The sequence below is a fragment of the Convolutriloba macropyga genome, chromosome 10 (assembly GCF_964194025.1).
Source record: "Convolutriloba macropyga chromosome 10, txConMacr16.3, whole genome shotgun sequence".
In the NCBI taxonomy this organism is placed as follows: Eukaryota; Metazoa; Xenacoelomorpha; order Acoela; family Convolutidae; genus Convolutriloba; species Convolutriloba macropyga.
Window position 1 is genome coordinate 36,913,903 of NC_134477.1, and position 26,512 is coordinate 36,940,414.

The 26,512-nt window shown below is 35.7% G+C and overlaps 2 protein-coding genes across 2 annotated transcripts in view; one reads left to right on the top strand and one right to left on the bottom strand.

Moving 5' to 3' along the window:
* Positions 1–4,854: 4,854 nt before the first annotated feature.
* Positions 4,855–26,512, bottom strand: part of LOC142347899 (proteasome subunit alpha type-5-like) — a 99,620-nt gene continuing 77,962 nt past the window's right edge. Inside the window, exons 3-5 of the mRNA XM_075399057.1 lie at positions 7,978–8,198; positions 5,740–5,859; positions 4,855–5,248 (exon numbers count right to left, since the gene is read on the bottom strand). Of these exons, the coding sequence (XP_075255172.1) occupies positions 5,063–5,248; positions 5,740–5,859; positions 7,978–8,198 (527 nt within the window). The 3' untranslated portion in view covers positions 4,855–5,062. The remainder of the gene's footprint in view (positions 5,249–5,739; positions 5,860–7,977; positions 8,199–26,512) is intronic.
* On the top strand, positions 10,899–26,164 carry LOC142347898 (uncharacterized). Its single transcript, XM_075399056.1, has 7 exons — positions 10,899–11,397; positions 14,110–14,293; positions 14,726–14,791; positions 15,308–15,415; positions 22,762–22,892; positions 23,079–23,168; positions 25,688–26,164. The coding sequence occupies exons 1-7, from the start codon at positions 11,248–11,250 to the stop codon at positions 25,844–25,846; spliced, it is 888 nt and encodes a 295-aa protein (XP_075255171.1). The 5' UTR covers positions 10,899–11,247; the 3' UTR covers positions 25,847–26,164.

Here is a 26,512-nt window from a genome sequence, read left to right on the forward strand (position 1 = left end):
AAAGAAATAACACCTATTACTTTAGTCTAGCATATCCCCTAGGCAGGAGAAAGTTCAAACAATAAAAATCTGCTTTGAAACCAGTTTTTCAAGGAAACAAATTACGAGCGCTTATTCTAAATCATTGTAAACCGAAATTGATTGTAACACTGAACTCGAAAGGTTTAGATGCACTATTTAACAATTCATGCTGAGGAAAACAATCGCAAAAATTAAGTGCTCGAAACGAAGAATAGTGAAACACTTATCAACTAAAGTTGGACGAACTGATCTCAAATGACAGGCGGAGCAACTTAATTCAGAGAGAGCATGTTGCTTAAATCAGTAAGTGCAAAAAAAACGTGAGCCCTTGGGGTGTTTCAATCCATGACCTCCATGATAGCACTCCAACTTTTTTACCAATAAGCAATTCCGGCTTTACTATTGCATCACTGAGAGCCTTATGTTAGCAAGAGACTTAATTTTGGGTTGCAAGTATTCTATATCACGGCAAAATTAAGTAACCAAGCGTGAAAGTCACTCGAAATCAAAGATGCTCCAGAAAAAAAGCGCAAAAACTGTCAAGCGCAAAAACTGTTAAGCGCAAAAAAGCGCAAAAACTGTCATTTCTGAGGTCAATACCAAAACGTTTAAGCAAAAAACTAAGATTTAAACTATCATAGAAACACAGCTGGCAGATTGCCGGAAAATAACCGGAATAGTTTTGTAGATGTGCAGTCTCAAAAAGATTATAACATACCCGGCAGATTTCCGGAAAATAGTAGCCGTTGACGCGCTAGACGCACATCGGGATTGAAGAAAAAGAAAAAAGGAGAGATTGAATTTGACAAAATTTACGTAAGTTTTCATTACTTTCAAAAATTGTTCTAATTCAGTGTGCAGTTTCAGTTAGATTATAAACCTATATTTACTTCAGCTTCTAAACAGAAGGGTACTAAGCTTAATACTTATATCAGCTAGCAATCGCTCTAATGAACTTTGATAACCTAATGCACTATGACTTAAAGACCGGGCTTTTGGTTTTTCCCTTTTTTTGGTTTTGCTCTTTCGACAATGACCGTGTTCACTACATTGCGTGAATCAATGCGTGAAAGAATTAAAAATCCATTCAGTTGAAACAGTGAGTGAGCCAAGTCACAAGTAAAACGTGAAAATAAAGACTTTTTTTAAAACTTGATCAACTGGTAAAGCTAATTAAAAATGAGAGCGCCTAAATAACAGCCGTTTGAGAGGCTGACGGCGGCTATTAAAAAGAAACAAACAAAAAAAACAAATTTTTAATCAAAAGCTCAAACGTTATACTTTGATTACGAATCTTTAACTTATCGCTGCTTCTATTAACTGTCCTCAAACAGATTCCTCAAATTGTCCGTGAATTAGATGGACAAGCACTCAATTGACCTTATCTCTTTGAATTACAGTACTAAAAGCCAATTTAAGAGAGAGGTAAGTCACGTCCGACCACAAACTTAATCATGCGAAAAGCAAAAATCTCTCCATCAAGAGTTAAACATGAAGTAACGTAAGCAATTGAGCTTAAATTGCATGAACGAAAGAAAAAAAACGCAGGTTTGAAGTGATTGTGACGTCACATGGTTGTAACAAAATCTTGACGAAATAAAAAAATATAGTAGGACAAGTCCCGACTCACAATCCAAAGAATTGACTTAATTAACGATATAACGACCCCTTTTTACAGCAACATCAATCTAAGAGCATCAACAAATTACCTGACCCCTAATTCGCAAAACAACGAAAAAAGCAAACCCAAAAACAATTAGACTTTTCCCAAGATTTAATGCTTTGAGAATCGTAAAACAACCAAGAATACTGACAATATTAACTCCCTCGAATATGTACAGATTATAACAACCTTGTGGAATCACTCACAGAAAAATTAAAGAGACGAACTAAAGAAAATTGGCAAAAAATCAAACTCTCGAAGCAAGTGGCGCAAACTAAGAGAACCTCATAACTACAACTCATAACCTTAACCCAAGCATATGATAGAACTCTAAAAAAGAAAATATATTTTCCACTGGGACTAAACTTTCGCCGCAGTAGAAATTCAATAAGAATTTCCTGTTGTTCTTGAGATTAAGTGAAAAGATAACAACAAAAACACTAAAAACAAAAAATCAAATGTTATTTTCCAGAAAGCAGGTGTCAAAATCTCAAAAACCACTGCCGTGAACTCAAGCCACTATTCAGATTCACCTAATTATCATTAGCAATCGATGAAAACTGTCATTAATCAGATTAAGTGATAAAAGAGTTATAAGTAGAACAAAACTATTAAACTTGAAGTGAAAAATTTCGAAAATGGAAACCGTACGAGTAAAAAACTGTTAAAAAGCTGAACGATTAATTCATTAAAATTGAGCATCCTTAACAAACGGTGGGATTTGTCAGCAAGGAGAATAAGGGATGATAACAAATTAGGCAATAAAACTCGATTTGATATTTTATATTTCTTGAAAAGAATGAACTTCAAAGTCATAGAATTAGCTTTGACCTGAAACAACTAAAATAATTACAATTAATATTAGCAACCTATGAGACCTGTGTCTAATGAGTGGAGTTAGGTTCATTTATGCCTCATCGGCAACCAATGATACTGTCAATATTGACATTAGGTGATAAAACAACCAAAATAATATTAAAAAAGCGGCATATCGAATTTTTAACATTAAATGGCTACAAATAGTGTCGAATAGTGCCGAAAAAAGGATTAGCTGCTCGCCAAGGAGTCTAATTAAATACATATTGCCGCCATTCAAGATATGTATCATATTAATAGTACTCAAGAGAAGAAACATAACCGACTAACGTCCGGTGAATTGCTCTCATACAACCGGCGAGCGGTTGGCTTCGTCGGTAGCTAGCCACGTATCAGTGAGCCTAGCTTTAGGTTTATTGAAGGGCCTTGAGGTGAGCGCAGCTGGGGGAGGTGAGCACCAGGGGCTGATGGGGGGCAAGTGGGTGGCAACGGTGGGAGTTTTTTTTTTGCTTCATGGGCCCCTACGGCCTGAACGAAGTGCCCGGTTTGGGAGATTGGGGGGGGGGGGGGGGGTGAAGTGAGAAGGGGCAGATGGGGGGAACCTCTAAGAATTGCCCTACACATCATAAGTATAAGTCTCCAAAATAATCTCTGTGAACTGCATACTTGTATACTAGTAACCTCAAATGCTCTAAGAGGCATTTAATGCCCACTGCGCGCTACCTGTTTATCCCATTCTTGAGCACGAAAAGATAAATGGGTCCGACAAAAAATCGGTCAAGCAGAAAATCTCATTAAAAAGACCGATAAGACTAATATAGTTGCGTTAAACTTCGTTTAAAATCAATTAAACACTGAAAACAGCGGTCAAACTGCTACACGTGACTTTTCAAACAAATATTGCATTTGAAAACCTTAAAATTTGTTCTAACACCAACTTTTAATTCCATTTTAAAGGTACTTTGCACAAAAAAATCACTCTTCAAAGCTACACGCTTTTTTGATCCCTTTACTACTTCAGCGTGATTGAAGTCACTGCACTAATTCGACCTCTCACTGACGTAAAAAACGCCGAAGTGTGAGCAGATCTTAAAAAATAGACCACATCAATGCAATTTGTATACTTTGGAATCTAAAAACTGAGGGAAGGCCAATAAAAGCCTCAGCTATCGCTTCGCGGCGAGTTAAAGCAGTTCTTCCCATTTCGCTACTTCAAAACATTTTTGAATTTTTCTGTACACATGGCAAAGATAGAAGATTATTACGTATTGAATTAAAGGCAAAGGACGTCGTCAAATTCAATCATCCACGCATCCATCACTGCAGATAAATCATTGCAGGTCTGCATTAATCATCAAAAGCTGAAGCGAACTCATTTTTCCCGGGGGGTCAACCTCAAAGAACAGCCCTTCACACCTTAATTATAAGTCTCCAAAAAAGTTTCTATGAATTGCATACTTGTATACTAGTGACCTGAAAGCTACCTGAAAGTGATCTAAAAGCATTTAATGCCAGCTGGGCGCTACCTGTTTATCCCCATTTTGAGGACGAAAATTCAAATGGGTCGGACGAAAAATCTGTCAAGCAAAAATTCTCAGAAAAAAGACGGATAGGACTAATATCATTGCAACAAACTTTGTTTGAGAGCAATTAAACACTGAAAGCAGCAGTCAGACTGCCGCACGTGACTTTTCGCACAAAATTTGCTTTCAAAACCTTAAAATGTTTTCAAACACCAACTTCTCACTCCACTTTAAAGGTACTTTGCAAAAAATCACGCGTCAAAGCTACTCGCATTTTCATTCCCTTTACTACTCCAGCGTAATTAAAATCACTACACTAATTTGACTTCTGTCTGACTTGAAAAAGCGGAACACAAAAGAGAACATAATGTGAAAAAGACCACACCAATACAATCCAAATGCCTTGGATTGTAACAAACTAAGAGAAGGCCAATAATAGCCTCAGCTATTGCTTCGCGGCTATTAAATAGGAAAAAGTTCTTCCCACTGGGCTACTTCATGCAAGATTTTAAATTTCTCTACGCATGGCAAAGATGGAAGATTAACACATATTGAATTAAAGGTAAAGGACATCGTCAAATTCAATCAACTATCCACGCATCCATCACAACAGGTAAATAATTGAAGGTCAGCATTAATGATCAAAAGTTCAAGCGAACTCAATTTTTCACTTGGTTGCTCAAACAAATGGAATCATGTGAACAGCGCCTTATTTTTGAACTTTGTGTCGGTAGATCTTACTCCTACATAAAATTCAGTCACAAATTTGATGCTAATCACCCCGGTGATAATGCGTGCAAATCACAACGTGAATAATTAGAATAATTCTCGAAACTGATTTGGCTAGCACTTATTAAGCTGTACAGCAACCGTAAAAAAACTGAAGATATTTGCTAATCCGCATAAATTAAATAAAATTGGATCTTTTGAACATTATCCTGGTTCAAAATTTAGGGATTTGAGCTGCGACCATGATTCCACATATTTCTAATGTGTCTATTGATACCACAACAAGTGTGTTATGGACATTATTCTGTTGCTATCCAGATATGGCTGTGACAACTTCATTGACTTGGTCTTCCGTCAGCACCCTGACATTGCGTCCATCCTGGTCTGCTTTGGTGGTCACTTGCCACACTTCCACATTGCTCTTCGTCAGTCTCTCCTCCATGACGTCTTTGAGAATTGTCAGGCTGATTTTGGAGGCATCGAACAGGGAAAGTTGCTAAAGCACATCATACCCAATCAACTACTTTCATTAACTTCCTGTGTTGAGACAATAATTTTCACAAAATCCTGCGCATGTTAGTTTTAAACTTTTTCAGAGCTTCTAAATACGGCAATATTTAATTAAGCTTCAAAATTTGAAAACAACAACTTTCAACACATTTTATGCGTGAAGAAAAGCTTGAAATCCTGCACGCAAAATTTGGTATTGAAAACAACCACCAATATAAGGCAAGTCGAAAAGCATCTTCATCATAAGGTTTGTCAACAAAACTGTACCGAACAAAATGAAATCAGCAGCACGAGCTCAAAGAAAAAAAAACTGTACATGAAGTTTTCAAGAGTTTGAATAAATACATCAACTGCTATTGAGTGCAAGAAAATTTTTGGCCATGAAAACTATGAGCGTAAGAAAGATGAACCGAATGAATGATGGCAGATCAGATTAATGCGATTGCGGTAGTGGTTGAGGTGGTACTTGATACTTACAGAATGGTATTGCTCCTCTAGCTGTTGCATGGCCCCCTCACTGGCTGATCCGATGGCTTTGGCACTACACTCTGTAAATGTACCACTAGGGTCTAAATGGTACATCCTAGCCACTCCTTCCTACGAACACAATGTCAATCAACAAAGTCAAACGAAATGTCTAGGAACATCTTTATTTCTAGCTTCAGATGTGCAATTTACCTAGTTCAAAACAAACCTGTTCAACATTATTTAATGTTGAACTATTTAATGTTGAACATTACTTACTTAGTTCAACATTATTTAATGCTAGTATATGGGATTCAATAGTCAATAGCGAATAAAAACCTCAGGTTTATAATTTCATGAACTCTTCTTGAAGCGCTGTCAACACGAACAATTTATCTGTGTAGTGGTAGAATGCACCGAAAAATTTCACTCTATAGTTCTTTACGGATAATCACATATTCGCAACAGAAGTCGAGGGAAACGACGCTTCAAAAAATAGCCTGAAGACTGCCGGAAATTGTCTAAACATACCCGGCAGATTGCCGGAAAATAGCCGCCGTTCATTCCAACAAGCATGATTGGGATTGAAAGATATTGAAAAAATATATATATTCAAAAAATTTGGCTACATGGGCTACAATCAATACCAATAAGCATTTGAGACGGTAACTAAGACTTATAGGAACGACGTTCAAATAGCGAGCATCTAAAATTGGGCTTTATAGGTTTATCCCGTTTCTATTTCTGACTTCAATTTTTATACTGATTCTGTTCATTTTGAATTGCTTTGCTGAGCAACTGATGATCAAAATCAGTTTTAGCAGAATGAGAGAAGAGAGAAACTGGCCTAGAGAAGTCAAAAAGATTTCACGCAAAATGTTGAAAAAGCGGCAAAATGAGGTAAAGCGGAACATTTGTGTTCGACGAAGTAAAAAAAATAGCCGGAGAATTCCGGAAACGACTCATAGTGGAAATCCATTTAAACTCCTTCCAACTACTCATCAGACAAAGCGTGCCTCCACTAATTTATGATTATCTTGAATCAAAACCATAAAAAAAAGAACAAATATCAGATCTGTTAAAATATTTAAAAAAATCTGATCAAATTCTGTTATAAATTGAGATCCCGAAATAACTATCTCTACAAAAACAACTATTACTTACTAAACAACGTATGTAATTTTTAAAAATACTTGAGTCCATATTATGAAAAAAAGCTCGCAAAAAGCTCGCATATAATAGAAACAACTTGCACCAAAAAACTGAAAAAGTTAATAAATTTTTTAATATAACAAAAGCATAAAATTCCAAAGAAAAATTCCTTTCAGCCAATCGGGTATCCAGATGATCGCAAAACAATAGGCAAGTCATAATAGGCTAAGAAATTTGTCTAAAAAACAGAAAAGCGAAAAACTGCAAAAATTAAGAAAAATAGTTCCAATTTTCGCCATTTTTTTCCCATATTTCTCAACAAAAAATTGATTAAAATCCACAAAACTGTACCCAATTGTAATCTAAAACTTGCTCAAGTAAAATGGTTCATTTCAATACTCATTTGAGCCAGTAAAACAAAACAACCGTCAAAAAATCGCCAAAATTAGCCCAAAAATCAGCAAAATACATGAAAAACCTCCGAATCTTTCAAAGCAATTCCAGAAACCTTCAAATCACTACCAAAACCAGCCTAAAATTGAAACAAAATCATAACCAAATCTCTTAACTATAAAAACGAAAAAAACTGCTTTAAAATGCCGCACGTGAACAAAAAATTTTGCTCGCTTACAGAATTTTTTTCACACCTCAATTTCTCGCTCTCTAGAAAACAGCGATATGAACAATAAACCACTCTTTTCGCTCCGCTCTTACCTTTTGTTCAGAACCAAAATCACTCCAATTTTTTCACGTGTTCCATTTCCCGCTTCAAAATTCACTCCAATAAAATAGATCAAAAAAAGGACTTCTCCAATACTCCTCTTCGAGTCGTAATAAAAAAAAACAGCGTCCCAATACAATTCAAATTCTTTGAATTGTAAAAACTCCAATACTCCTCTTCGAGTCGTAAAAATAGGAGCGCTATAATAGCCGGCTGAGAAAATGAGGGCGGCTATTAATAATCACACAATTAGATAATGCGTAATTTTTTAACGCAATTATCAAAACAGGCAAGGAACAGTTTGCGGATAAACGTCCAAGAATTCAACTCCACGACTCTAAGTCTATCGTAGTAAATGAACAAGGCCAGCAACTCACATGTATGCCTGCAACAATGACAGCCACTCCGAATGGTCTACTCATTGAGTTCTTCTCTCTGCCACTGTCATCTCCAAACTGGAGAGCTAAGTTAGAGAGGGACTTGGTGAGTGACTCGGGTGGAATGGGTTCCTCATATGAGAACTCGTGATTAGTGGCCTCCACCCTCCCCTTGTCTACCATCGTCATCGCATCCGCTATTAGGCCACTGACCGCAACAGCTGCAGTAAAACACACAAGAGTTTACATTGAAAACATACCCGGCAGATTGCCGGAAAATAGCCGCCTTTGATTCCCTATTGGGATTGAAAGAAAAGAAAATATCAACAAAAATTGATTTTTGTATAAAAACATCTGTAAGTGCGATTTATTTTGATGTCATTTCGTAATTGAGCATACTCCTGTCTCTCAGTGAGAGGCTACAGGGTCTAGTATCAATACCAATAAGCATTATAGATAGTAACTAAAACTTATGAGAACAAAGTTCAAGTACCGGGCATCTAAAAATGGGCTTTATGGGTTTATCCCGTTTCTATTTCTTTGATTTTTTTTATACTGACTCTCTTCATTTTGAATTGCTTTGCTGAGCAGCTGCTGTTTAAAAGGACTTTGAGCAGAATGACAGAAGAGTGAAACTAGCCTAGAGAAGTCAAAAAGATTTCACGCCGAAAAAGCGGCAAAATGGGTAAAGCGAAAAGTTCGACGAAGTGAAAAAAAAACATAGCAGGACAAGTCCTGACGTACTATTCAAAGAATTTTCATTGAATAAAAAAAACTAGACCTAAAACGGACTACGAATGGATTGCAAAAACCATTTAGAAAAAAATCCGATCCAAGAAATTGAAAAAACAGTAAAAATCAAAGTGAAATTGCCGCATGTGAACAAAAAACCACTAGCGATGAAGCGAATTTTTGTTCAAACACCGTTTTCTCACTCTACTTTAAGTTTAGAGCGAAAAAAATTTCACGCCTCAAAACCACTCGCTTTTTCGCTCCATTTCCTGTTTCGGCGTGACCAAAATCCCTACAATTTGACTTCAGAAATTATGAAAATGTGTGAACAGATCTTAAAAGAAAAAACATAGCCGGAAGAATTCCGGAAACGACTCGAAGTGAAAAACCATTTAAACGCAATCCAACTACTCATCAAACAAAACGTGCCTTCATTAATTTATGATTATCTTGAAACAAAGTCATGAAACAAAAAAGTAAAAACAATAAAATCAAATCTGTTAAAATATAAAAAATCTGATCAAATATTGTTATAAATTGAGATCCCGAAAAAACTATCTCTGCCAAAATACCTTCATCAAAACAACTAGTACTTACAAAAACCAACTAAGGCGAATTTTGAAAAAATACTTTAGGCTAAAATTATGAAAAAAAGCTCTAAAAACAACTTTCACTGAAAAACTGGAAAAAGTTACTAAATTTTTTTAATATTTCAAATACAAAAAAAATCCAAAGACACATTCCCTTCAGCCAATAGGTTATCCAGATGCTCGCAAAACATTAGCCAAGTCATAATAGGCAAAGAAACTTAGCTAAAAACAGAAAAAAACAAAAAACTGCAAAAAATTAAGAAAATAGTTCCAACTTTCGCCAATTGTTTGTCATATTTCTCAACAAAAAAATGATTCTTACCCACAAAACTGTAACCAATTGTTATCATAAAATTGCTCAAGTAGAAAGCGTTTCTTCAATACCCATTTGAGCCAGTAAAGCAAAATAATCGTCAAAAAACCGCAAAAATTAGCCCGAAAATCAGCAAAATACATTAAAAACCTCCGAATTATCATAAAATTCATATTAATTTCGCTCGCTTAGAGCAAATTTTTTCACACATCAATTTCTCGCTCTCTCAAAAACAGCCGTATGAGTAAAAACCACTCTCTTTTCGCTCCGCTCTTAACTTTTGTTCAGCGCCAAAATCACTCCAATTTTTTTTTTTACGCGTTTCATTTCCCGCTTCAAAAATCACTCCAATAAAATTGATTTAAAAAAAGACTTCTCCAATACTCCTCTTCGAGTCGTAAAAAGACAGCGCCCCAATACAATTCAAATTCTTTGAATTGTAAAAAAGACAGCGCCCCAATACAATTCAAATTCTTTGAATTGTGAAAAAAAATTAGGAGCGCTATAATAGCCGGCTGAGAAGATGAGGGCGGCTATTAATAATACAAACTTAATGCATCGCAATCATACAAACTACGCAATCATACATTCAATTTTTTTGCAACAAATTTAAATTATAACCATATGGTTAAATATACTTGAAACAAACAATAATTCAAATCATTCAAGCATTTAGAACTTTGACATTTTTAAGTACCGCTTCCTCTTGCACTCTGTAGCCATGGTCACTGAGGACCAATTAGAATAATTAAATGTATTATTAACCAAATATCTTCATAGTATAGTTGCAAAATACAAGCAATGTATTAGGATAATTATCTCTCTATCCAGCAAGCACAGCGAGCTACGTCATAAAACCAACCAGCTTGAGTACACTTGACTCTCAAACTTATTCTCTTTTCTTATTTTTCTTGCTCCTCAAAGTTTCATCTCTCGACAAGAGTTTACGCAGAACAGGAAATTTTTCATTTGGTAGTACCTTTAGTGACAAAATGACAATAGCTAGTTAAGTAAGTTGACACTGAGTACTGCACCCTACATTGCTCAATTATACGTTCATCCCCTCAAAAACTTTAACCCTTCTCCAATTGAATGAGAGTCGCAATCCTACACCTGGTAGAAGAAACAAGCTTCATTATGCGGTATAACGTTCAAAAGCTCTTTCAATCACAGTTTAAAACCCACTTCGTGTCATTTATGAACTACAAAACTTCAGGGCACCAATTTTGAGGGAAAAGCCCAGGAAGGAAAACATTTATATACAAAACATTCTTTATCAACTTTAAAAGAAGTCAGTTGGAAAAAGGAAATGACGCACGATTGAAAACACTAAATTAAATGGAGCACAATTGCTTTGTCACAATCCTTGACTGTACAATCACTTTGAGCTTTTGAATCAACTTCTAAATTATTTTTCGATAAAAAAACAATCCACCAACAAAATTAACATAACCTCAATTCAGCCACCTCAGATTTTCTTGACAATAGAGAAAATCATAATTTTAATTGTTTTGTCTCGTCATTACCTTTACTCTCCTTTATATTAACAAAATTAACTACAGGAGCAGATGGTTTAAGAGTTTGAAGCAGTTTGGTATCTACAAACCTCCAGCAGTCTCAAACACAGGAAGATAGATGGATTTTGCATGTTCCTTACTAGCTATGGGAGCAATATGTTTATGTGTAAATCTACAAGTATCTTTGGCACAGTCGCTCGAAAGGATGGCTGAGAAGATCAACAACCTTCGAGAATCAGTCGGACTCAGAAAGCTAATATATGACGATGTAAGCACTCTGAAACGTGTATTAGCCTCAACTCTTATCAGTATTAAAACGATGGCAGTAAAGCGCAATAAATTAGCTCAAACAATGAAAGAAAAATCGTTCAAGGAGAAATAGTTTTCTTTTAGAAGTTTGAAGAAGGGTAAATTCCTTGCGCTATAGCTGGTTTCCGAATATTTTTACATTTTTCATAAATTTTCAACGTCATCCTTGATTAAAACAAACTATTTAGTTTTTCTTGGAAAATTTATACTGGGATAAGAGGAATATGCAGATACATCGTTGATAAAACTGAAACTCTGGTGATGCATTTACAAAGAAACATGCACAGAATTTTAAAAAAAACTGATTACTTGTCTCATTGAGAATCTATAGAGACTGAAATTGAAATTACTGAATCTATTGAAATGACTGATTATTACAGGCCTCTCATGATAAAAGGAGTCGAGAATTAACAACAAAGCTTGAAAGCAAGAAATTTTGCACTCTTTGGATAGTGAAAAACTAGGTCCACTATTATAGCTAACTGAGAAGCTGAGGGGGCTATAAACAAGAATCATTAAATCTCAACCCATTTTTTATCTACAGATTTCCAAGATTCCTGTAAATATTTGTGTTACAACTCACAGAACTTCGTTGCCATATAAATCACTAAACTTTCTATAAACTGTACATCAGCCTTTCTCGGTATATTATTGTTTCGACCCTCTTGAGGGGGGAGGAACTATATACTCAAATGGGTTTTTTTTGTTCCGTCAATTTTCGCCGATCGATATATTCATCGTAGAGTTGAGACTGGTATCATTAGAAAGCTCGTCCAGCGTAGAAGATGGAATTAAAAAGATTTTTTTTAAATTTCGTTTTCTACAGGGAGTTATCGAGGTTTAAACTTCTGAGAAAAGTAGAGTGAATTCACGTTGTTTTTATTCACATTTTCCGGAATTTTTGCCTAAATTTTCGTCAGTTTTGCTAAAATTTGCTATACTTTTTAAGAATAGTGTCGTTTATTTTATTTTTGAAGACAAACAAGCATTGTTGATTGTTTTAATTTGATTTTTTTGGTCAAAAAATCTGGATAAACATTTCAAAATTTAGCCTTTTTCATCAAAAACAGCACGAAATAAGCTACTTTAGTCCACTTTGATTAAATTTGCCAACAGTACACCCCCAAACAACACTCATACAATCTTTGTAGACTCAGAGGGGGGCTATTTCTACTTCAGAGTCCGCTGAGAGTGCTCTGTAGTTAAAACTTTGCCTTTTTTGCTAACTTTACTCGTTGATTATCAAAAGTGCAGAATTTATTTTGAGTTTTCAACTAACAAATTATCTATATCTACAACATTCGAAAAATCACTTGTTCCTAACGGACAATAAGCATTAGCAGGGATAGTTTTGGGCCATTCTTGGACTGTTACAATCCTAAAAAAATCGGGTTGTAATCAGTCGGTCTTTTTTAAAAAAAATAGACCTTTTTTTTAATAATTAAGAACAGAACATATCAAATCAGAGCTCAGGAGTGATAGAACCAACCAATTCGCTTACTAAGCAGCTCGAAGCTAACGCATTTAGTTTTTTACTTGAAAGTTTCTGGTCGTTTCTTTTTTTTTTAAATAATTGACTTTTCAATAAATAATGGCTAAATTAACTTTTCCTCTATATTTTTCTTAATTTGTTCAACTTCCAGCTTAGTTTCAGCAAAGAAAGAATGCTTCTTTTTTCTACAGATTTAACATTTATTCTCGGTTGCAGTTTTAAGCCTGCAGTTATTGTTTTCTGGCTTTGATACTACAAGATTTCAGATTTTTTTTGTTTTGATATTTGCCAGTTTTTCACGTTTTCTAATTTTGTCACATTATCACATTATCACAGTTCTCATGTCACATTATTAGCGTTCAGAATAAGGCACATATTAAAATCGTGAAAGATATACATCATCGTTTTAACGGCCTCGACGCCTCTTTCTTGAAGAAATCAATTAAATTTTTTAAATTTTGTCTAACTGTCATTTATACTTTGTCGTTTCGGTCGTATGAAATTTCCTGAATAGTGATAGCTTTCATTGGCTTTTCATGGAAAAATAGAAGAACCGATATTCTGATATTAGTAGAGAGCTGATGGCTTTCATGACTTTGAAAACAATCGTTTTCCAAAATTAAAAAAAAAACTTTTCAATTTCGCATTTTTTTTTCTTCGAGCAGATCAAGTAAATCTCGACAGATGAAACCATAACTATAATTATGTTGTTATCCAAATTGTTTGGAATTTGCCAACTTAGTGCGAAATCACAGGAAACTGTCCTTAAAAAATTAAAATTTGAGAACACGTGAGAATTTTGTAACAAAACCATTACATCAGTTGAGTTTCTTAATTAAGTATACAGCAGCAGTAAAGTCATCGGTTGAAGACCAACAAAACTTCAATGGTAAGCTTGGCACAGCTTCAGTTAAAATATACTCAGAGCCACTCACTGAAAATTAGTCCATTTAACAGTTTAAAACTAATAGTTTCTGCCAGATTTCTCGTCAGCGCACCAAAAGAGAATAACCATTCAAGCGTTATCCTCGACAACAAGGCTGTAAAGATTTTTGGACCTCTAAGACTCTTGGGAACGCGCAAGAAGTTACATACAGTATTTGTTTAAAAAACGTTCCATTGAAATGCTGTTTAACCAATTGTTTCAAATTTTCAGACGTTCGTTTGTTTCTGCTTCAGGAAATGGTTCGAGAAGCACAAGACAAGATAATGGAGAACCTTCGAGTGAGGTGTGATCAGGCACGCACTTATGCAGCCTTCTGTACGTCAGTGCCCAACCCATCCGATGCAGCGAAGGATGACAAACTGATGGACATGGCTTTTGATGCGTGGCTACAGAGCGGATACAAGTATGTATTCCCAGGTTAGTCCTCCTACCTTACTTCTCGTAAAAATTTACTCGGCAGATACGACTATAGAGAAGATCAGGAACAACGATATGAATGAGGCAATCTGCGAATTTTTGAACCAATTGCGTGGGTTCATATGTAACATAAATTGATAGTCGATTCTCGTATATAATAGATGGATGAAAGCTAATCTTTGGTAACCCGATGGCGTCGTAGTTCAAAATTTCTCGTGTTTGCTATGTCTCAATCTATAAATAATCTGTGGAACTCCAAATCTACCGGAAATTGGAAAAACCCAAATGATAGAAACTGATGAATGTTTTACCTACATATTTGGAAGCTTGGCGCCAATCGTCGCTACAGCTCCACATTATTTCCTACAGTCGGCTATAAAGCCAATCAAGCTTTCCCAATAACGCATGAATCCATTAGCAAGGCAGTTGCAGGTCATGGAGGACAGAAAGAGAACTCGTGGGAATTGTGTATCAAAGACAGAGTCCTGGATGAAAACAAGGAATGAACAAACAAACAATCACAAAATCATTTATAGCTTTCACAGTTGTAGGAAAATTCTTAAGAGCTAAGGTGTGAGTTGAAGTTGACGTGGAGTTGAAAAACAAAAAAATACTTCAGTTTACCGAATTTTTAAGAATTTTCACGAAGAGTTTACTTGTATTTCTTGAGCCAAAAAACATCTGTTGCGTGGTAAAATAAAAATCAGTTGAACCATTTTGATTATTACATTATAATTGACAAGACTATAAGAATCTCTCATGTTATTAATTTGCGATCTGCAACAAAACACATAAGCACCAAAACAACTTGATCATACTTGATAACACATGAGGTGCAATGACCAACTTGGATGTTATAATAAAGTCGTTTGAGTGGAGATTGAAGTGGATTTAAGCACAATCAATTTATTGGAGAACATGTAAATATTTAACTATCTGGTAATAGTTTTGAATTTACATTTTGGAATGCAAAAAAAGAATGAATGCTGTGTGGTTGTTTGTGGCTATGAATACAGGGCATCTCTTTCATCAACATGGTGACAGAGCACACTGACAAAGTGGGATGTGCACAAAAAATATGGCATGGAGTGGACTCCGTATTCCTATGTGTATACGCACAACCAGGAACAAACATACAGACATATAAATTAATATTCACAACAACCGACTAACGTAGGACGAATTGCTCTTAAAAGTGACGGAGATTCAATTGTAGCCTGCATTAGTTTGGTCACTGGGGTGTGGGATATCTTCACTAAGGGCCTTATATTGATATGAGTAGAGCTTATTGTAGACCACTCCTGAGATATCAAGTTAAACCGTACAACCAACAAGATGGCTTGTGCGCGCGCAGTAAGTTCTGAGTCTCATGAGCACAGAGAAAATATTGATTTTTTGAAAACATAAGTTACCAGCGAAAATTGAATTCTGGTATTGGATGAACTTAAATCCGCGATTGGTAATAAATAATGTAACTTTTCATGATTTCTGACAGTTTTTGCGGTCTGCCTCTGTTTGTGTTCACTCTCTCACAATAACTCTTTTTCTCATATACACATACAACTCCCATACATAAACCCACACAAACGCGCACACAAAGACACACACCAAGAAAAAACCCCGACAATTTATTTGCAACTAATCTTAACCCATGTTTCGCGCCGTTAATTTAACTCTTCTGGAAAACTTTTGTTTCTTCTGGAAAACTATTCTTGGACTTCTTGAGGCAATTGTATTGGTAATTGTAAAATTGACATTAAAATTTGTAATTAACAATTTTGAGAGTTTCCAAAACTTTGTCATTTTTGATGTTTCAATGAGCATAATGGGCCAATTAGTTTTTTTTAAAAAATCTCGCGAATGTGCTACCAGTTAAATGTAGTAAACACAATTTTGTTTTGGAACATAATTGCAGTAAGTATGAATATTTTTTTCGAATTTTTTCACTCTGCTTCTACTTGTATCTAATTTGTAAGGAAACGTTAAACGCGGTCCTTAAAGGCCCTTAATAATTATCATTGAAGAAAATAAGTTATCGGTAAAATTTTACGTTCGCGTTATTCGCCCTCCGGAGTACTTTTAAAAAAATTTTAATTTTTATGTGAAGTGAGAGAAAAGAAATTTTCCATCTTTCAAAATCTTTGTTTTATATATGCGGACATTCAAAATAAGAAAAAAAAGTTACTTAGTTCAAACCATCTGCTTTAACATAAGGAATTCAATAATTATAAGAAAAGATTCTCAATGAAAATGGTTGACTTGATGTTCATTCCCTGAAACCATTCTCTTCTTTTACGTCTTCGCGGTTTTGTAAATACTTAAATGGTTAGGTCTGACTAGTAAAAAAGAATTGGTTGCCAAAACAACTCTAGAATTTCGCAAAGAATACATTTTTCTGCATTTAGTTTTACAATTTCATAGTTGATTCTTGCTATTTTGAGATCTCTAAATAGCCTGAATTCTCCTATTTTCAAAAAATCGTTTCGATACAGGGAATTTTGGTTTTTTCAATAGTCTTTAATCGGCAGAAAACATGGAGACAGAAAAATTTTAAACAGGAATCACAAAAACAAGCTTTTTGAAATTCTTGGTCAAGTAGTTGAAATCAATAATTTTATTATTCACGAAAATCAAACCTGTAACCTAACCATATTTATTAAACATAACCGACTAACGTCGGTGAATTGCGCTGAAACGACAGGCGAGCGGTTGGTTTCGATAGTGACAGAGGGGGCATCAATTATTTAATACTAAGAACCGCCCCCTCCCACCCTGAAATTTGTTTCCTCCTCAAAACTGTTTCAGCGAATCTGATACTTAGAGACTAGTAAGACGTAAGGCTCTAAGAGAGCTACTCGGTCACTTAATGCCTTCCGAGCGCTATATTTTCATCCCGTTTTTGAGGACAAAAAGTAAAAAAAAAAGTGAAAGTCAAATTTAGACAAAAAATTGGTCAAACGAAAAATCGCATAACAAAGTCCACAGGACTAATATAATTGCCATAAACTTGGTTTGAGAGGAAGTTAAAATTTATCCATCTGTTTTTAAATTTCAACGCAATCTGTCACCCCAACCGAGCAATTTTTTTCCTTTTCAATTTTTCCTTCGAATTTTGAAAGTTTTAAGTGTTCCGCTTTTTCAAATTTAGGATATTTTTATATGAATGAAAACTAGATCCGGAGGGCTACAAAATGGCGTTTTTCTCTTTTCTCTTCGATGCGTAAACAAAAAGTGAAAATTTGACTGAAAAAGCCAGCCTCGCATATATATTCCCCCATTTTGAAAAATGGAACAATTACGTCGCACTTTTGATTTGACTTTCAAACTATCACCAGTTGAGTTCAGCTGCAAAAAATTCTGAACGCGAGACCAAACAAACACGAAATCTAGCGTGAAGACACTCCAAAAGTCTAATCGAACAGACGAAAAATTGATCAAGCAAAAATTGCATTTAGAAGATCAAAAAGACCCAAATAATTGCTACAAACTTTGTTTGAAAACATTACGTTTACTTTTACTTTTATAGCATTCATTAAAATTAACAATTTCTTTATTCAATTCGCCATAAAAACAACATTTCCAGTTATTAAAAAAACAGGAAGCGATCAGCTAGTGAGGTAACAATTGCAATAACAGAACAAAAGACCTTTAAAAAGTCAGCTGAAAACGTTTGTTTGTAATCAATTGCCTATCTAAGAAAAATTTTGCGTGAGTGGACTTCTCGGATTTTATTGAAAACAAAATACTCAAAGTCAACCTCAAATTAGATGGCAGAAAAAACTCATGCTATGAAATGAAACTAATATCGTCTCATTTTGCATTTGACGTTTAGTAGAGTTCAGCTGCTCAAAATGTGATTCATAGTAGTCTCGCCATCGCTTCGCAGCAATTAAAAACGATTGAGATCACCACAGAAATTGAAGTGAAGGACGAAATAATGCATTGAAGGAAGTGAGCAAAAATAGAAACAGCAAAAACCACCAGCACAATATGCCAAAAAAATTTAACTTTAAAAGAAAATCAAAACCATAGCCAGCAAAAGGCCAAAAAATAGCCACCGTCGACCCACTTGACGCACATCGGGATTGAAACAGAAAAAAAAAACAAGAGACAGTATTTCTCTAAGTTAACTTGGTGTGCAAATTCTGTGAATTCTACTATTATACTTAGTTCAGCTTCTAAACTTAAAGCTATAAAGCTTAATAGTAACGCCAGGTAGCAACCAATTTAATGAATCGTGATAACCTATTGCACTATGACTTAATGATTGCACTTTATCGGTTTGTCCCGTTTCCATTGATTTTGCTCCCTAGACTTCGACCGGATTCAATCAATGAAAGAAATTAACATAGCCGGCCAACGTCGGGCGAATTACTCTCAAACGACCGGTGAGCGGTTGGCTTCGGTAGTATCAAGCTGGGGTTAAGGATGCTAGCATTAGGGGCGCTAAAACATAGCAACTTCGCTTGCGCGCAATTAAAACTCAATTCAGATGAAACAGTGAGTGAGGTAAAATAGGAAGCAAACGTGAAAAGGTGACTAACGTAAAAACAAAAAACTTGATCAAAAGGTAAAGTAAAAAAATTACAGAAATCAAAAAAAATTCATTTTTTAGAAAAAAGTTATCAAGCTATTTTTCCAGGCTAGTTCAACCTTACAAAATTTCTACACAAACGACGTGTAGACAACAGCCACCAATTTTATTGAAAACCACAGCAAACAGTTTAAAAGCAACACGATTTTCCTTTAGCGCCTATTCCACTTTTTATCACTAGAGAGCAAGTATTTATCTAGCAAATATAAATCGCCTTTAATCAAAACAATTGGGTGCCCACGCAACAAAAAGAGCAACAAATACAGGCAACAATCAAAAGTTCAAAAAATTGTCAAAAACAACTATTGTCAAAGCCAATTAATATAGTAGTAATGAACGTAAAGCATTAAATAGACTCAATTATGCCTATTTGGAGGGCAAATTCGACCTATCGTTAATTAGACTAACCTACACGACAATCAAAATCATTAAAAAAATTGTCATAAACCAGAAAATCACTAATATTTTTTCCAGAAAATCACTTAATCCGGTCGAAGTTGTAAACACTGTCAAATATGAACATATTCTGATAAAAAGCAATTCATATATCAGCTGAGAGCACAGCGACCAGTCATTATTGAGACTAAGTGACAGAACAACAAAAACAACAAGAACTCGCAAAATCAAGGAAATCATTAATAATTTTTGAAAACTAGTGTCAAAGTCGTTAAAACCTGTAGTTTTGAACTAAAAACTAGATAAACTAAAGTGTGCATATTAAAAGAGCCAATCAGTCGTATCATTTATGAGATCATTGTCAGAACAACAAAAAAACAAGAAGCAAAATCCAAAAAATCTAAAAATTTTTTGCTAGCAAGTGGTGTCAAAGTGGTACAAACTGTTGACAATTTGGTACATACTGTACAAACTGACATGAAAAAAAATTATATAGATCAAAGAGGAACTCAAAAAAAGTAATTTAGAGCTGTCTATAATGAGAAAGTGACAGAAAAAAGAACTTTAAAATATGGAAAAATATCTTTCTAAAATTTTTTCGAAAAGTCGAAATCGTTAAAACCAAAAACTTCAACTGAAAACAGTAAAATAAATTAAAGATGCCCCGAGAGACCGATTGCGACCTATCATTGATGAGAATAAATTAAAAAACAACAAAAATAACTAACGAAAACAGGCAAAATAAAAAAATATATATTTTTATTTCATTAAGACAAATAGCGTCAGTCATTGAATAGCCATTAGTTGCACTTTGAGGGGTATAAACAAGTGCAACTATGCATTATTAGAACACACCTATCGCTTTATAAAAGAATTCGTACAGAAAACAGCAAATAAGTCAAATTGCCGCACTTGAAAATAAATCGAAACTCTTTAAACACCATTTTCTCACTTGACTTTTCTTTCAAACTTTAAAACTACTCGCTCTTTTCTCCTTTTATACTCCAGTTTGACTAACATCACTACTCAAATTTGATTTTGCATTGACAAGAAAAGGCCAGAAGTGTGAACAGATCTTTAAAAAACAGACAGCGCGCCATTACAATTCAAATTTTAAGAACTAAGAAAATGGGAGCGCCTAAATCACAGCCGTGGAGAGGCTCCGACATCATAGGGGTTCGAACCCGCGACCTCCAGGATAGCACTTCGACATCTTACCGCAGCTTTTATCCTCAACTGCTCATGATCGCTTTTATTAGCTACAAACAATGAGAAGATGCAATCACTCAAAAATGAAGAATTGAAGCGTGAAAAAGTCACTTGGGATGTCTACAAAAAAGGCAAAAACGGTCAAGCAAAAATTTTGTATAGAAAAAAAGTTTAAGATAATTCAACACCAATTAAAAAAAACATAGCCAGCAGACTGCCGGAAAATAGCCGCCGTTGACGCGCTTGATGTACATCGGGATTGAAACAGAAAAAAGGAAGAGACAAATTGACTGATTTTATGTCAAAAAGTGTTCTAATTTGGCTTGCAGCTTCAGTTAGATTCTAAAACTATACTTAATTCAGCTTCTAAACTAAAAACTAATAAGCTTGATATCAGCTAGCAAACACTCTAATGAACTTTGATGAAATAATTTTTAATGACTTAATCACCGGGCTTTATAATTTTATACCGTCTCATTTCGACTTTGCTCTTTCAACTTTGCTCTTTCGTTTCATTTTGCTCTTTCGACTTTGACCGCATTCACTATATTGAGTAATTCAATGCATGAAAGAATTTAGAATCCATTCAGTTGAAACAGTGAGTTAAGTAAGTCAGAAGTCAAGCGTGAAAATCGTGACTGATGTAAAACAACGTGATCAAAAAGTACAGCAATTTAAAAAACATAGCAGGACAAGTCCTTAAATACAATCCAAAGAATTGAAAGAAAAACTTAGAAGTACTCTTCCTGACCAGCAGCTCAATTGATCATGCCAGAAAAAAACACGAACAAAATCATCTCAAAAAGTTGAGAAACTAAAACAATCAAGCAAACTAAACAAAAAAATACTAATTGCTTAAACTCTTGAAGCTTTTACCCCGAAGTCAAAAATTGATCCCTTTAAATATAACGATTTCAAAATTATGTTCAAAACCAATTTTAGTCTCTGAAATAGTCTCAAACCTTAAAGGAGATTCCCTGCCCCCTGAGTCTGGAAAAACTCAAAAAATGACAGAACTTTCAAAAAACTATCAAACGACCTTCATCAACTTTTAAAAAAACATAAAACTAAGAATAATCAAACATAAACACAAAAAAAATCACAAAAACATGAAAAATTGCACCATTTTGCCCAAAAACTCCTAAAAATGACCATTTAACTTTCAATTAAGGCTATCTCAGAAGCTGCACCACTCTAAGCACTTGAAGGACTACTAAGCCCACTTTGAGCCTCTAATGAAATTTAGTGCCCGCTGGGCTTTACCTGTTTATACCGAAGTCATTAAAAAATGTGTGCAAACCTCTTTAAAAAACAGCGCCCCAATGCAATTCAAATTCTTTGAATTATTAAAAAGGAGAGCGCCTAAATAATAGCCGTTTGAGAGGCTGACGGCGGCTATTAATGAAAAAAACCGTTGATAAGAATCAATTTTGAATTAACTACACACTCATAGTTCTAAAGCGCACAAAATCAAAAGAACATAAGGTCATAAAATAAGCTTTGCAAAATCAAACAACATTGCTTGAATTCAAATAGAGAAAGACTCATTCAGGATATGAAAAGCCGTTTCCTGATGAGTGGATCCTAAAATGATATATGAAATAAGCACCAATGTTCACAGTTATATGCATTGCCTTGTAAAAGACGACAGAATTGGGGCAGTTGTTACCAGTGAAGAAAGAGCATGCATTGCCATGTTGACTGCACAATAGATCAAAAGGACAATAGATCGAAAACCAGAAAATTGGGATAGCAGATCAAAAAATTCTCTACTCTTATTGGCTGAAATCAAGTGTTATTTGCGAGCTGATATGGAAGTACCGCATTAGGCCACGCCTCGCGAGACATGGTAATTCTTTGGCGGGCCATGCGACTTGATATGAATCTACCACAACCTAAAAAATTATCACACCCGAACATTTTATACGTTGTATTTGTGGGTTAGTAACAAACAACAGAAATAACCGGAACGCCACAGACAACCCCAATAGGAGAAAATCTATGATAACTGGACACAGATTGATGAAGATCGTTGAAATAAGATGATAGCGAATCCATAGTTTTTAGTCAGGACCATAACTTCTTATTAAAAAAGAAAGCTTGTAAAAAAAACAGTATAAAGTATCTTAATCAATGCTATCTGCTTAAGCAAAACAACGCACCTATAGCCCATATTAAAATTGTATTAGAAAGAACCCTCGAACATACAAGCAAAAAGTTGATATCTCGTGGGTCTTCCGAAAATGTAATTTCTATGTCTGAGTGTTGTCAGTGGTGATGATGAACAAAGCAATTTTCTCCGACAGTGTTTACAGAAAATTGTGTCAGAAGCATCCAAATTTAACACTAGGCTGCATGGACGCTCCACAGATCAAAGAATGTGGATTCACCGACAATCAGGCGAGTCTCTCATTCTTTAAAATGGTTTCAGTCTCTAGAAAGGTCGTTTTTCATTCAACATGGAATAACTGTTCACCAAAAAGAAACATGTTGACATTTATGATCCCAAAAGCAAAAAATTTGAAAAGTATTTTGAGCAACATCATCATGACACAAAGTAGCAATCGGTAGTTTCTGTTTGAATAGGGCAACCTGCAAACCCCAGCCCAAATTGACAGCAACGCTAAAGAGGAAAACTCTGATGCTGCGAAAACTGGAGAGGGTTCCAGCAACAACGTCTGCCAAAAATTCTCTTCTTTAAACCAAATGATAAGGAAAAGCGGTAAAAAAATCAATGTTTTTTAAATTTTTGTCGATGATTCAATATTTCACAATAAACTTCTAAAAACAAATCCATTGCAAAAGTTAACAGAAGTGAAGCCCATATCTAAAACAAAAAGTTCAAGACTGCTGAGGTAATCAGAAGCAATATCATTCCAGAAAAGCGTCAAAAAAGTTGCAAAGCATAACGATTGAAAGTATTGAGAAAAACAAACAGTAGAAACTTGAGTAATGGCATGGGTGGTTGCATTGAGGGCGTGTCGATGAGTAGTAAAAATGAAGCCGTCCGCCCTACCCACCATGAAATTTTCTCAGCAGATTCGGTGACCTGTACACTTACAGACTAGTAAACCCCTAAGAGCTGTGTTTAAGTCGTTGAAGCTGACAGATATGAGCTCAAATCATAGAATCATTTCAACTATGCATTAATAGGAAACATAGACCCTACTTTCAAAAATCTGATAAAACCAACAACCTGGTCAAAAATGAGTGCAAAAAGTACAAACAAAAACTAGCATCATGCGCATTGCTCTCAAACAACTAGCTAGTGTTCGGACTCGATAGTAGCTAGCTTAGGAGCAGGAAATCTAGTTCGGGTCTTCTACGCCTCCTTAGTGGTCATAGCCTGCTCCCTATTCCCGTAAACTTACCAAGATGAGTGGCTATAATATTGTGAGGAATGATGCAAAAATTGGAAAGACTCAATATAAGTATAACAGAGAAGGGGATTTGAAGGAGAAGAAAACGGGAAAATAGGGAAAAGGTTGAGGCGGTGGTTAGTTGCTTCAAACGTGCTGAGTAGGGGTTGGATGCTTTGAGTGGGGACGGTGGTTTTGGATTGAGGGCGGTTGGAGGAGGAGTCGAGTGAGGCTCTCCTGTCCACCATAACTTTCTTCTCAGCAGACGCGGTGAATTACGCACTTAGAGACTAGTAAAGTCGGACGAGCTCCTCGGCTATTTAATTCCCCCCAGTCTTTACATTTTTATCCCCTTTGAGGACAAATTCAATAGCGTCAGACAAAAACCGATCAAGAGAAAAAAAAATAGCCTGAAAAAAAGGTCACATGACAAACCATTACAAAAAAATCGTTTGCAAATAAACTTGGCTATATTAAAATTTAACTTAAAATTTAAGAAGTTGGCTAAAAAATTACCTTGAAAAAAAAACCAAGAGATATGAGCAAAAATCAAAGATTAATTGGGTCTTTCCCATTAAAGCCCCCCCCCCCCCCCCCCGCGCGCGCGCTTAGTGGTCAGATAATCTATAGCCCCCATCATGGTAAATATACACTAATGGGGGGGGGGGGCTATAATTTCAAGGGGAGGGGGGCTATAATGGGAAAGACCCGATTAATTACAAGTATGTATTATTAGCAAACATAGACTCTCCTTTAGATAGAACCAATACACCGAAAAATGAGTGAAAAATACAACTTAAACAACTAACTAACGTCGAACTAATTAATAGCTTTAAACAACTAGCGGGCGTTCGGAATCGGTAGTAGCTAGCTTAGGCTTAGAGAGGCTAGTTTGGGTCTCTTCCTTCCATATTTCATTATTCCATGAATGAGGAGGAATGGGGTGGGTGGAGTGAGTGCGGATGGGGTTGGTTGGATTGAGGGCGGTTGGAGGTGCGGAGTGCGGTAGCTCTGCCCATAAAATTTTTCGATCTGTTCTGTATGCGTCCCCCTCCCCCAGTGTTTTTATGCCCCCTTACAAATTATGTATTGCTATATAGGACGTTACTACTTAAAAAATAAAACGTTCTCCTGGCGGGCGTAAAAGTTATAAAGTTATTTCCACTATTCTGCCACCAGGCGAAACAGAAGCGATCAATTTATTCACAGCTGATTCGCTGAATTGTTCACTTAGAGACTAGTAAAGCCTTGTGAGAGCTCCTCGGCTACTCTATTCCCTGCAGTCTTTACATGTTCATCCCGCCTTTGAGGACAAAGACAAAAACGCCAGACAAAAAACGTTCAAGAGAATAGTAGGCCTGAAAAATGTCACATGAAAAACGATTACAACAAAATTTGTTTGAAGAATTAAAAATCTTGCAATGTGCTCAAATTCAAATAGCTCAAAAAGTCTCGCTCAACCTTTTAGGCTATGTCAGCAACTCTACCTCAGGCCAACCCAGATTTTTCGTTTCAAACATTTTCAGGGCTGCACTTCTAATTGGTGCGTGACTTTCTTCCCATTGAAGCCCCCTCACCCCATCATGATATATCATTGGGGCAGCTGTACGTAATCCGGTCACTTAAGTGTGTGTGCGTGTGTGGGGGGGCTTCAATGGATAGACTCAAAAATTATTTGGGAACCAGCTTAAAGCAAAACGTTTTGAAAATGAAAAGCAGAAAAACGTGACAATTTAAACTCAGATCGGCAGAACGAGAAATTCAAGACTCAAATTGCATTAAAAAATCAAATATGGCTAATCTGACAGATTAAAGCTAAAGAAGATAATTTAAAAGGTAGCCGAAGACGAGCCAATTCAAGGTCCAATATGGAAAGTGAGGCTGAGTACAAACGATGCCTCCAAACAGTCAAACCCCTTTGTTCACGCAAAGATTATTTATCAATTTTGTTTATCCCTTATCCTTTTATGGTCGAAGTGGCTGGTTGATAAATAAAAGGGATGAGAGATCAATGCAACATTTGGTAAGGCTGATCTGTCCCCAATCCCACCCATCATCCAACAGTATACACCATAATAAGTGACAACTCACCTTAAAATCTTGCAGCATGTTTTACGAGAAAATTTTTTGAAATTAGAAATACGAAAAAGACAGGCTTGGCTCAAATAATTCAATACCATTCATGCACTTCTTGATTAATTTCGCGGGACAGATCTGCCGAACTTTTAATGGAACCAAGTATGGCAGCTACATGTGACACAGCATCTGATATTTATTTTATCCAAATTGATTTGATATCACGAGCTTAATCAACTCTCCGCCATTCCGCAGCCAGCTTCAGTTGGCGGGGGGGGGGGGGGTTGCGGGGCTTAGGGGGAGAAAGAAGTTCACCAGGTGGCTTCAAATGGCCTCATTGGAGGCTATTATATACCACTATTAAGATTTAAAGTAGAAAAATTTTTCAGCGCCTTTTTCATTTGACTTTTATTAGCAAACTGTCGCTATGTGCTTTTATTCTGAATGAGAGAGAAATTTAGGTCGCGCAACACGCAATAAGTCAAAGGCGTAAACGTCACTCGAAAAGTCGAAATGGTCAAGAATTTTCGGGCGAATTGTACTCAAAAGATCGGCGAGCAGTTGACTTCGGTAGTAGCTAGCTGG